Source organism: Haplochromis burtoni, unplaced genomic scaffold, assembly GCF_018398535.1.
Source record: "Haplochromis burtoni strain Fernald_Lab_line unplaced genomic scaffold, NCSU_Asbu1 Contig_9, whole genome shotgun sequence".
Classification (NCBI taxonomy): domain Eukaryota; kingdom Metazoa; phylum Chordata; class Actinopteri; order Cichliformes; family Cichlidae; genus Haplochromis; species Haplochromis burtoni.
Window position 1 is genome coordinate 4,430,399 of NW_024582370.1, and position 12,294 is coordinate 4,442,692.

Genomic DNA, 12,294 nt, shown 5'->3' on the forward strand with positions numbered 1-12,294 from the left:
GTTTAGGTTCATCTTTGCAAACCAAAGCCATGTCACCTGGTTCTTTTTAGAGAAAATCGTTCCAAACAAGCCACACGTGTTCACATTTTTAAATTTTACTGTCATAAACTTTAACATTTAACATGCTGAGGCCTGCAGCATCTGAGACAAAGTTCTTGTATTTTTTATTTATTTGTTTTCACAGCCTGACTTTTATGTGAATTTGCTGGGACATCTTCACTTGGGCAATTGTGGCAATGTGTTAACAAACACCTGAATGCTTCAGGCAGCAAACTGCCAAACGTTGCTGCTTTTATAGAGGTGCGCAAACTTGCTGATGATCAAAGTGCAATTCATCATCAGCACCTGGCTGCTGCTTAGCTTATTTCCTGTGGAAGCAGTAAGGGAGTGCTTAACCATAGGACTGCACAGAGTCGTGTGAAAAGCTCTGTAAACAGCCTGTGTATATGATTATATAACATCTATAGGTAAGAGACAGCAGAAACTTTCTGGTTTCCACTTTTATCTTAAAATTTGAGTGGCATTGACTAATGGCCTTTGAGGAGGCTTTGGTTGCATGTCTGTGTGGAGAGCAAATGAGAAATGCTAGATGCCAAATTTCATCTGATAACTATTGGACATTTTCTGACCCTGATTCATTTTCATTATCCTTCTATTTTACTTTTAAAAAGAAACGATGGAGAGAAAATTGGCAACACCACAAGTCCCCAAAATTGACAGTTTCATCCAAAGGCTAAGCCAGTACACTGGTCATTGGGTGTCCCGATTGCTTCTCTTCTCTTTGAACACTGCAGCTTTTAGCTGTGGTTTCAGACCACATGAATTTGCCATTTGTTTCTTTGTCCGTTTCAGCAGTAGCCACTTGCACACATATCATATTAAATATATGTGAGAACTTGCACATTTAAATAATCTTTTTGCCTTCCAGGAGCACTCATGACCTGGTGGCAATGGATGGCTGGTTATACGCAGTGGGAGGCAATGATGGCAGCTCCAGTCTCAACTCCATTGAAAAGTACAACCCACGCAGCAATAAATGGGTCGCAGCCTCCTGCATGTTCACACGGCGCAGCAGCGTGGGTGTGGCTGTGCTGGAGCTCCTGAACTTCCCGCCACCTTCCTCGCCCACCCTCTCGGTTTCTTCCACCAGCCTTTGACACGGGGTCATTGTTTGGCTGACCTCAGCCTCTGCTGCTACAGCCCAGACTGGCTCTGGGAAGAGACGCAACTGCTCTGTTTGAAACAAAGAAGATGAGGAGGAAGAGCGCTGGTGGTTGGACAGGTAAATGTGTGGAGGCGAGGGGAACAGATGGGCTGAGGCCTCGGTGTAGTGTGCTTCAGAATTAGTGGCAGTTTTGGTGAAGATTAGTGCACCAGAATTAAAAAACAAACAAACATGCTGGTAATGGATTTAAAGATCTATGTTGTTTTCACTGATTATAGGAAACTGTACAGTATTTCACAAGTAAATTTTTTATTATATCAACAAAAAGTCCTTTAAAAAAAATCAACAAAACTTTCAGTTTTGTGCATTTGCAGCTTCAGATGCATTCTTAGCCTCATTGATTATATTAATTTGAGGTTGAATGAACAAAAACTGGGCTTACTGCATTGCATGTTCTAAATTTCCTCTAACAATCTGGCTGTTTTCAATATTCCCCTTAATTCTGGACTACACTATATCTGGCCTTAGTACCTCCACTGTATAGCCATAAAGATACCGGCTCCCTCCCATATGTGAACATTGACCAATCGTTCTTCAAAGCCCCACTTTTAAAAATAAATAAATAAATAAAAATAAAAAAAATTTCCACCGCTCTGGTGTTTGACACACCTAAAAACACGGTGGTCCCTTAATTCTGTCGTGTGTGATGTAAACGTATTTGGTTTGATGTTGCGGTCTCGCTGCAAGGTTTTTCTTTCACACCCAGAGGTTTTGCAATAATGTATTTAAAAAAACAAAAGAGAGAGAGAGAAAAGCTGAATGATTTATTTTGGAATGTAGATTTTTACTGGTTGTACCATGCATGTTTATGTACTGGCACCAACAAGATAGGGGGGAAAAATATATATATATTGTAGTGCTGCTTTGCCACACTAGGTGGCAGTAACAGGCAATGTTGTAAACCCTCACTGCAAGAGCGCATGGACACCAACAGCATAGAAAAGCTAGGCCCTCAAAACTGTAAATGAGTTTGGATCAATTTTCTTTTTTTCTTTTTTTAAAGATATAAAACAGAGATGATAAAGTATATGTATTTATAAAAATGTATAAATGCTAATATATATTCTGTTTTAAATATGCTTAGGGAGGAAAGGAGATCCGACCTATGCCTACTTCAGAGTGTTTTTAATATATTTATTTAGATGTGTGATGTGCATATCATCAGTGGATATGACAAAGAATGTCTAAAGCATGAGAGGGGTAGAGTTTCTCCTGTTGCATCTCGAAATGCGGCCTTCGTTTTGCATTTCTAAATATTTCTTCACTGCCATAAGCATGACCGCATTTGACACTGCATTTGTGACAGAGGCTTTAATCGCTCGCAAACCTGCTGACCACTCAATGAAAGAAATCTATACTGTTTTTAATCCTGCTTCTTGATCAGTTTTTTCCAAAAATGTGGAAGTGGATATCATCCTGGAATTCAGTCAAAGCAGAAAGGTCTAGTTTAGCTTCAGTATGCCAACACTTGACACTAATCAGTAATGTTGTTGACACTTGGTGCTGTCATATTCCCTTTTTTATTACCTCATCATATAACAGCCGTATGATTAACCACAAATATAATGTCACTGAACCTGTTGTGGGTGATTTGGGAATCTCACCTGCATGTCTAAAGTAAATGGACCTGGGTTCAGTTCACGTGTCGTGCAGTGTTAACCTTTCCAAACTTCTGAGAAGTTGCCTTTTTTCCTTATTTTGAAGGATTTTTGTTGAACCTTTTTCTGTTTATCTAAAACAACCTTGCGTTTTAATTTCTGTGTAAGTGCGGATGCTCGTAGAGTTGGAGTCGTGATGGCCTTATAGAGAAGCTGTGATGAAGTCGATACAAGGCAGGGACAGACTTTAAAGACAAAAGGTGCACAAAACCACACAAGACTTTAGCCTCCATTCTGTGGATCCAAATGTACATAGAAAGATTGCTTAAGATATCTTACATCTGTTTGTGCAATTTTAATGTGACTGTAGCTTCTTTTTTTTTTTTAAAAAAGTTTGTGTTAAATGTGGTGATATTTATTTATGGTATGTTTCTTATTTATGATGGACTTTAAAATGTTGGATTTTGCACTGTTGCCAAATGGAGCAATACTATACACTTTAAAAAATGAATAAACATGTTTTCAAAGGTGAAAATTGTCCTGGTGATTTCGAACACACACAGAAACAACTGGTTGCATCCAAAGTGACGTACAAAATGAAAAGTTGTAACTGAAGAGCAAAGGTTTACCCGTCCATGTATAAATGGTCCCTATAGTTGTGTCCATAAATTATTGGATAGTTCACCACCGTGCATTTTTAATTAAACATGTGACTGACATGCAGACTCTCAGCTTTAATTCAAGGGGTTTAAAGCTTAAAGGCCTGGCAGACCATCTGCATGTGGTGATGTCCATGGGTCCTAGACTTCAGGCTTTCAGTGACCGCAAAGCATTATTAAACAGGAGTATTTAAAAACTATCCTTATATTTAAATAATAAATATTTAATTATGTTAAAATTATGTTAGTTTGTCAAAAAATGTCTGTAATTCCTAAACAGGTAATCATATTTGATACGGGAGTTTTTGAGAGTTCTACATCATCAAAAATAAAATAAGGCAGCAAATATGATTCATATTAAAACTTGTTTATACAGCTCGTGTACTGCACTTCATTTCAAAAGTCCACTGTGGTGGTGTGCAGAAGCAGAAAGGCAAAAACTGTCTTTGTCCAGGAAATTGTGAAACCTAATTGCATGCACATATTTATTCTTTAGCAACGGTGTACTCGATACCATCACATGTAAACAATGCAGCTCTCCATTTATCAAAGACAAACAACAACAAAAAAAGGCATGACGTTTATGGCGCTGGGAGCACTGTGACACTCGGAAAAGTAGGTGTATGTTGTTTCCTAATAAAAACTGACTGACACACACACACACACACAGTAACAGTTGTGTTTCTAACAGTTTGTTGCTAGGATCACTACACAGTTCTCTGGTCCATTCCCAACATACTGCTCTTTCACAGTGATCTACGTGGACAGCTGAACACTCTCACTTTACCCGTCTTGACCTCAGTCACATGGCATTAACACCTGTGACTGCGTCTGCACACACACGGCCCCATAAACTCGTACTCTTCCAAAACACATTCAGAATAAGATGTAAAACGCCTACGGCTGTCTTATAACCACAGTAGGATGAGATGGAGATCTCTGTGCATGCTTGATGATATATAACATAACCTCGTGTATGTTCACTATAATAACCTTTTTCTGAAAATAACAAAGTCTACCTATCAGAAATGACAAAAAGGTCTTAGACTAATTTAAGCACATTAATAAATTTGAAAATGCAGGTTTATTGTAGGTGATGCTGCAGGCTGCTTTTTGTTACTGATGACTGTTAAATAGATACATTTGTAACTGTACATACTGGTACTGATATTAAAAGGACATTTCACCTCAATCAAACACCTGAACTTTAGAAAGGTGGCTTTAAAAATATGTTGGGGTTTTTTTGTTCCTGTCTTTGCAAAGAACAGTATCAAATCATACTGATTATATATTATGGGTTGGTCTTTTGTTTTTTAAAATAAAACCATTCTTATTCTTTGGACAGTACGCATTAGCCAGGTAGCCAAGAAAATCTGAATTGTGGGGTACTGCTTTCCAAACCAGGGTGCACTTCTGAGGAAGTACATATGAAGATGAGTATGGAAGGAGACATGAGAAGCATGACCTGGAAAGTTTGTTGTCAGTCTAAACTCAGTCATATCTGAACACACAATGCGTTTTTTATTCAGTGCAATGACTGATCTCTAATATATAAATTTCCACAAAGAAACCTAAAAACCATCAGAGATGGGCGTTGCTCGTTTTAAGTCTACAACCTGCTTCATGTTTGTCTTTAATTTCAACATGATCTGCTGATGGCTGCCACCTTCTTTCTAATAGAGACAATTTACCAAGAAATAAACAAGCACAAGCTAAAAAATGTGGGCCCAGATTGTAACACACATGCTCACTGCGTGGCACCATCATGTAAATCCTCGAATTAAACTGAATGAAGCCAGAATTAAACTGCTTATACGCAACATTGCTAATACTGGTGGGTATTGTTGGGGGGGTTGCAAACCTCAGCTATACTGTTAACATTATTCAGTAATGTTGAGCTTAACTTGTAGTTCAGAAGTCAACGGTAGATGGAAAGTTCTGTCAGCTCTGCTGCTATCAGGACGCTAACGACTTTACAGTCTGTCTGGTCGAATGTGCTCACTCTGGAAGAGCTGCTACAGCTGATCTGGGGGGCCGTCTGTCCTCCCAGCATTCCTACCACTGCAGCATCTCCTTTTCCCCTCGTGTCAGCCTCCGCACAGCCTTTAACAAGCCACAGAGATGCTGTCACCTTCTCTGAAAGGGCTGCAGTGTCAACTTGGATTACTGCACCTACTGTGAAGGGGCTGATACACTTTTTGACTCTTTCAGCCGCATCAAAGACTGACTTATAGCCCATGGCAATCCAAAGAAATGATGTGGAAGGTCTTAAATCCTTAAATCCAAGAACAAATTGTGTGCTCAGTTGGAGACATAAAGTTCACTGTAAAAACTCTTCTTTTCTTTCAGCACTGAGAGTAAGGCCGTTTGAGTTAGCTAGCATTTAACTGCTACCTAAATAATCATTTAAGCTGGAGAACTAAACCATAGAACAAATCTATAAGGCTTTCTGTTATCTGGAAGTCACTTTTATATATATATATATTTATTTATTTATTTATTTATTTAAAATCATATGAAATCAAAAACATGATCCTTCAATGTAATCAGTTTTTTTTTTTTTTTTTTTTAAATCACTTTTATTAGATTCAAATGCTGATTGTTCATGGGAAAAATTCTGTTTGAGTAACTGGTGAGTTACTGGAATTACATCTTTTGTGTGTGTTTTAACTTAAAAAACCACAAAAAGTTCTTAAATTAAGCAAGTGAGTAAAATCTGAGAAATTGACCATAACAAACTGCTACTTTTGCTTTGGAGCTAGTTGCTAGCTGATTTTTTATTAAGCTTTTAAAGTCAAGTGCTGTCATGTGAAGCTGCCATATATCACAATTCAAACAACATGACACAAATCAGAGTACCAACTAATAATATTTACAGTATTTTTTACGATAAATCAAAGTCAAACCTCAGCTATAAAAAAGATGTCAGATAGCAAAACAGGAAAATTATTGTGTGCGAAGCCCCAAAAGCAAAAGTAATGAAGACGTAGATTTTAACGATTTGAAAGAGAAATTTGCTTTTAGATTCTCATTATTATGATTATATGATTATACACTCACTGGCCACTTCTTTAGGTACACGCACCAGTACTGGGACCCCTGTTTTCCTCAGAAACGCCTTAATGATCCCAATTATTGGGTGGATTCAACAAGGTGCTGGAAACATTCCTCACTCACATTTTGGTCCATATTGACGCGATAGCTTCACACGGGTGCTGCAGATTTATCGGTTGCACATGCGTGATGACAATCTCTTGTTCCACTACATCCCAAAGGTGCTCTACTGGATTAAGATCTGGTAACTGTGGAGGTCATCTGAGCACAGTGAACAAATCGTCCTGTTCAACGAACCAGTTTGAGATGATTGGAGATTTGTTACATGGTCCTGTTGACACGAGGCAGGATGGATTCTTTTATTTAATTTTCATTGTCATTTTTTGTTGTCATGTTTTTTGTTGTCATGTGTTGTCATGTGTTTCCATGTGCCTACAGGAAAACCTGATTTACAGACAAGCTTTCAAGAAATCATCCACGTAAACAATATAAAAAATAATAAAAACAACCCAAAATCATAAGAGATAATCCTCCATAATCATTTTACTGCCCATTTGTGGAGAACTGTGCCAATAGCCTCAGTTTCCTGTTCTTATCTGACAGCAGCAGCCGGAGTGGTCTTCCTGCGGCTGTATGTTTCTTGTGCATTCAGAGGTGCTCTTCTGCAAACCTTGGTTGTAAGGTGTGGTTATTTATTTACTGTTACATTCTAATCAGCTGGTAAAAATCTGGGGATTCCCCTCTCAATGCTCACAAGGAAAGAGTCTGTTTTTCTAGGATATTTTCGTTAATTTCTTTTAGTATCATTCTCTGCAAATCCTAGTGGTGGTTGTGTGGGATTTTCCCCACACAACCACCACTAGGATCAGTAGTTTCTGAAAAGCCTATTGTGCATTCAAATAAAAAAATAAAATAACATAAAAATACTAAAATTTGTGAGTTAAGTGCTTTGGTAGATATGACACAGATGATGGGATAATGATACTATAGCAGTTTCACTCAGATTTCTTTCCCCACTTCATTTTTCGCAGTTATCAGAGCCAACAGTTCCAAGGAAATGATACAACCCGTCTAACACGCTGGCACAATACGTCCCTTTGACTCAATTGTTTTCCAGAGAAGTGAAAGTATGTAAATCAGAAAAGATCACATCAAAAGGTGTTGTCTGGTTCCCATACTGGATGTAATTAGGTCTGTGTGCACATTTTAAAGTGCAGAGTGAAAGCACTCTTCTGTTTTATCACCACACTTTTATAACCCAGTCACAAATGAATGTGGAGTGTGTGACTTAAAGACAGGAACCTACTGAAGTAAGACACTATTAATCTGACTATGACAGATCTTCCCTTCAAAGGAGGCCACGGTCTAATTAAGATTCCTTGACGGTCGCCTTGTGTGAGAACTTTGGCACGTCTCATTCTCTGTTGGACACCTGATGTTGGGGGCCTCACATCCAGGCTCCGTTTTAGTGGCCTGAGGTGTGACTTTAGCACTGCTGCTCTCACCCGCTGAGCCTGGGTAAACACCAACAAGTGACTTCTGTGGGAGAAACACAGTTCAACCTACCACCGATGGAGGTAGCGTGATATACAGTGTCGTGAAAAAGTATTTGCTCCCTTCCTGAGTTTTATTTTGGCATATTTGTCACACGTATATGTTTCAGGTTATTGAACAAATTTTAATATTAAAAATCAAAAACCCAAGTAAATGCAAAATGCATATTTAAAATGATGACTTCATTCATTTGAAATTCATATGTAAAAAAGTTATTTCCCCCTAAAACCTAATAACAGGTTGTGCCAAACTTGGCAGCAAGAACTACAATCAAGCGTTTGTCACGACTGCCAGTGAATCTTTCACATCACTGTGGAGGAATTTTGGCTCACTCTTCTTTGCAGAATTGTTTTAATTCAGCCACAATGGAGGGTGTTGGAGCATGAATGGCCTGTTTAAGATCCTGCCAAAAAAATCTCAGTCTAATATAAGTCCGGCCATTGAATAGGCTACTCCAAAACCACCTTATTTATTTTCTTTATTTATTTTTTGTGTAGGTAGGCTTGCTGGTGTTTTGGATCATTGCACTTCTGCATAACTCAAATGAGGTTAAGCTTCAGGGCATGAACTGATGGTCGGACATCCTCCTTCAGGATTTTCTGGTAGAGAGCAGAATTCATGGCTCCATCAGCCCCAGACCACCACACTGCCACCGCCATGTTTGACCATCGGTGTGATGGTCTTTTTATGAGAAGCTGTGTTAGTTTTATGTCACATGTAACAGAATTTAAACCTTCCAAAAAGTGTGAAGTCTTGGATATTTTCAAACACGATATTTTTATGTAAATCTAAGACGAGCCTTTGTGTTCTTCTTAGGCAGCAGTGATTTTCTCCATGGATGCCATTTTTGCCTGGTCTCTTTCTCACCACTGTGCCATGTTTTCTCCATTTGTGGCTAATGAGTCTCACTGTGGTTCGCTGGAGTCTCAAAGCCTTAGAAATGGCTTTGTAACCCTTTCTGGACTGATAGACATCAGTGACTTTGTCTCTCAGCTGTTTCTTTAGCTCATGCTGTTATGTGTTGCTTTTTGAGGTCTTTTAGGATACTTTACTTTGTCAGACAGCTTCTATTTAAGTGATTTCTCGATTCGGTAACTCTGGCAGTAATCAGGCCTGAGTGTGTTTAGTGAAATTAAACTCAGCTTCGTGATTTAACTTTTTAAAATCACGATTTAGCTTTTCACACATGGCTGGGTAGGTTTGGATAACGTTTCCCTCTTAATGAATGAAATTGTAATTTCATTCATTAACAGAGCATTTTGTGTTTACTCTGTTTTTTTTGCTTTGTTTTGTGTGATGATACATGTAAGCGTGACAAATAAGCATAAAAAAAGAAATCAGGAAAGAGTGCTGTCAAATAGCTTTTGACTGCACTATATTTGGAAAATGGAAACAAAGTCGTTAATTTCAATAGAAACTGTTTGGAAATTATCGTGTATAGCGGATTTGTTTGGAAAATGTGATCCTTCCTACATGAGTCAGAACAAAGAAACTGACTTCCAGATAAGGACTTGTTTTTGACATAGTTCCAAGTATTTCCTCTTCCTGTTGAGTAATGTTAAACTACCTGTAGGAGACGTGACGAAACGTTTCTCCCACAAAACACTACGTCTGCTGTAGCCTCTTTTCCGTTAGGCCCAGGAAAGTCCTGTGTTACTAAAAGCTTCCTGGTCACATAGGTTGTTCAAGGATAACACAAGAGTTTAAAAAGCCAGCTTTACTGAGACAATAAGCATTACAATTAATTTAACAGCTCACATTTTGGGACAGCAGTTGCTTAAAGGTATTCATGATGTCACACAAAGGAAAGTAGCGCTGTATAACGCCTGACCAAACGATGCATAATGAGCCGTTCATGGATCGCTGGTGTCTGTTGCAAACATGATGAGATGTGGCCCGCCCCTGTTGAAAAGGTGTAGGTACTTTTAGTGACCACATAGGATTGCAAAACACACCAGGAACAGGAATTTTCACTCCAGCTAATGTGTGGCTTGTTCGCTTTATCACTAATGGGGGGAAAAGTCTGGCCACAGCTTTGATCCAAGGCAGAGCATTAGGCATCTTTAAAAGGTGGCCTAACTACATGAGTTAAACTGTAAATATGGATATTCACATATTTGACTTTTGTGCTTCCAGCCTTTGCAAAAACGTGTATATTTAGTAACTATATTCAGGCTTCCACAGTTAAGGATCAATTTTGCCTTGAATATCTTTTTACCTCCATTTTTCCAGGAAAGTCATGGTGAGATTTAGAAATACTACAAATAGTATTTATGCCATGAAATGTAAGTTCGACCTGAATTATCAGTGTGTGTTTGGGGTAGATTTAGAGCACTTCTCTATCACCTCTGGGTTCTGTCTCATACAACCTGTTTCTGTGCTAGATGGTGAAATATCTGGAAAACGTATTATTGATAAAGGGCGTGCCTGATGAGGCACCTGACTGACCAAAGCAACTTAAAGTGGATTTATCTCACAGGAAAAATTCCCTGTTTCATTTTTCCTGTAATATTATGACTATGAGTGTGAGTCACTTCTGGCTGCATGTGTGAATTATCTGGTTCATCTTCCCGCTTTTCCATGATGATGCACAGCCAGACCTGAAAAGTAAAAATAAATGTTTAAAACCAGTCTGTTTGATTACTCAGTAAAATATCTGTGACATCTTCAGACCCTGTCTTTGGTGATCTTTTGTTTTGATTGAACTGAAGGTAAAAATGTAGCAACACATGAAAGGTCTCCGGTGCTGAAACCAGGAGGAGACAAAAATCCCTGAGATTTGTCAGGAAGGGGATTCGGAGTAAAAACAAAACCAAATACATGGGTCCATGCGCTGTGTGTCACAAACCCCCCCACTGCTAATATATACATACTGCTACCGGTACATAATCATTTGCTCACTAGCATTATTTTACATTTTAAAGGTTAGATATATGCTAAAAGGAATCAAATCTTTATTATAAACCTTACATATCATTATAGTTGAAGTTATTATTATTATTTCATGATACTCTTAAGCAAAATTTGCCTGGCAACAGCCACATTCAGTCTTTCTCCCCCTCTCTTTGCTTGGGTTTTTGCTTATCTCGATCCCACCTCTTATCTGGTCTCAATTCTATCGTCTGCCGCTTACCGAGACGCTTTATATTCACTTCCACTGCTGATTAAATTACTCGAGCCCCCCAAACGGGGTTTCAGAGAACATTATAACGCAGTCAGAAAGATGGCATAGTTTGGAGGCTGATGACTGTTAGCGCCTCAGGTGTATCTGTTTAAACAACTGGTTGAACAGGCTGGGATCAACTGACAGACCGCAGCGTGCGCTTAAAATTTATGACACTAGTGCAGCAGCTCAGCACAGACAATGATCTAATCAATGAGCAAACAGAGCGTGATCATGAGTTTTGGGCTTTGTTGTCTGACCGATAAGACCGCGTGTTCTATGAAGGAAGTTGGAAAACTGGGAATTGACACCATTAACCAGATATGGGTGTTAAGACCTAACTTCTTAGAGTGACTCTCACTTTTAGGTAGTGGATATTTAATTTGGGAACATCCTCCTAAAATGCAAACAAGATGTGTTTGCATACACCTCTTGGCTTATGAAAATTTCAGTGCTTGAATTCACAAGCATCCTGTTCCCTCTGTTGCAAACATGGATAAGAAAATATCATATTTCATATATCCTTGCTCTGAAAACAATGTGACGCCAGATATTTCCCCCTCTTTGGGGTTAACAGATGTTTTGACCCTTTTTAAGCCCTGTGCTGTGTTTTTTTTTAATCCAGTCTACTAACTAAAAGCTCACAGATACTTACCTTGCAGTAATAAATAGAATACTTAAGTGTGGAGGCATTTTCATGTCTGGACATGCCAGCAGAAGTTCCCATCTTCCCGTGTGATTGACACACACCATCCAGCGTGTTTAGTGGCCAGTTATTGCAGCGGTGAGCCAACAATGAGCTCCATTTGGCTCCAGGAAGGTGTGAAATGGCACACTTCTCCTTGAACCCCCTCCTGTTGGCTTTGTTGTCGGGATTGATTTAGCAGACAGGGCAGGTCAGGGGAGTGTGTGTCCTTATTCACCGAGCGCGCACGCACGCACGCACGCACGCACACACACACACACACACACACACACAACCTGTTGTGACACAGCCCCAAACTCCACCCCCTTTTACTCACACACAGTAGTGACTCTTCA

At 39.1% G+C, this 12,294-nt stretch overlaps 1 protein-coding gene across 3 annotated transcripts in view; it reads left to right on the forward strand.

The window, feature by feature from the left end:
* klhl17 (kelch-like family member 17) overlaps positions 1–3,358 on the forward strand; it is a 14,924-nt gene extending 11,566 nt beyond the window's left edge. For all 3 annotated transcript variants that reach the window (XM_005914939.3, XM_005914938.3, XM_005914940.3), the window contains exon 12: positions 929–3,358. In XM_005914939.3, coding sequence (XP_005915001.1) covers positions 929–1,157 — 229 coding nt within the window. In that variant the 3' untranslated portion in view covers positions 1,158–3,358. The remainder of the gene's footprint in view (positions 1–928) is intronic.
* The last annotated feature ends 8,936 nt before the right edge of the window (positions 3,359–12,294 follow it).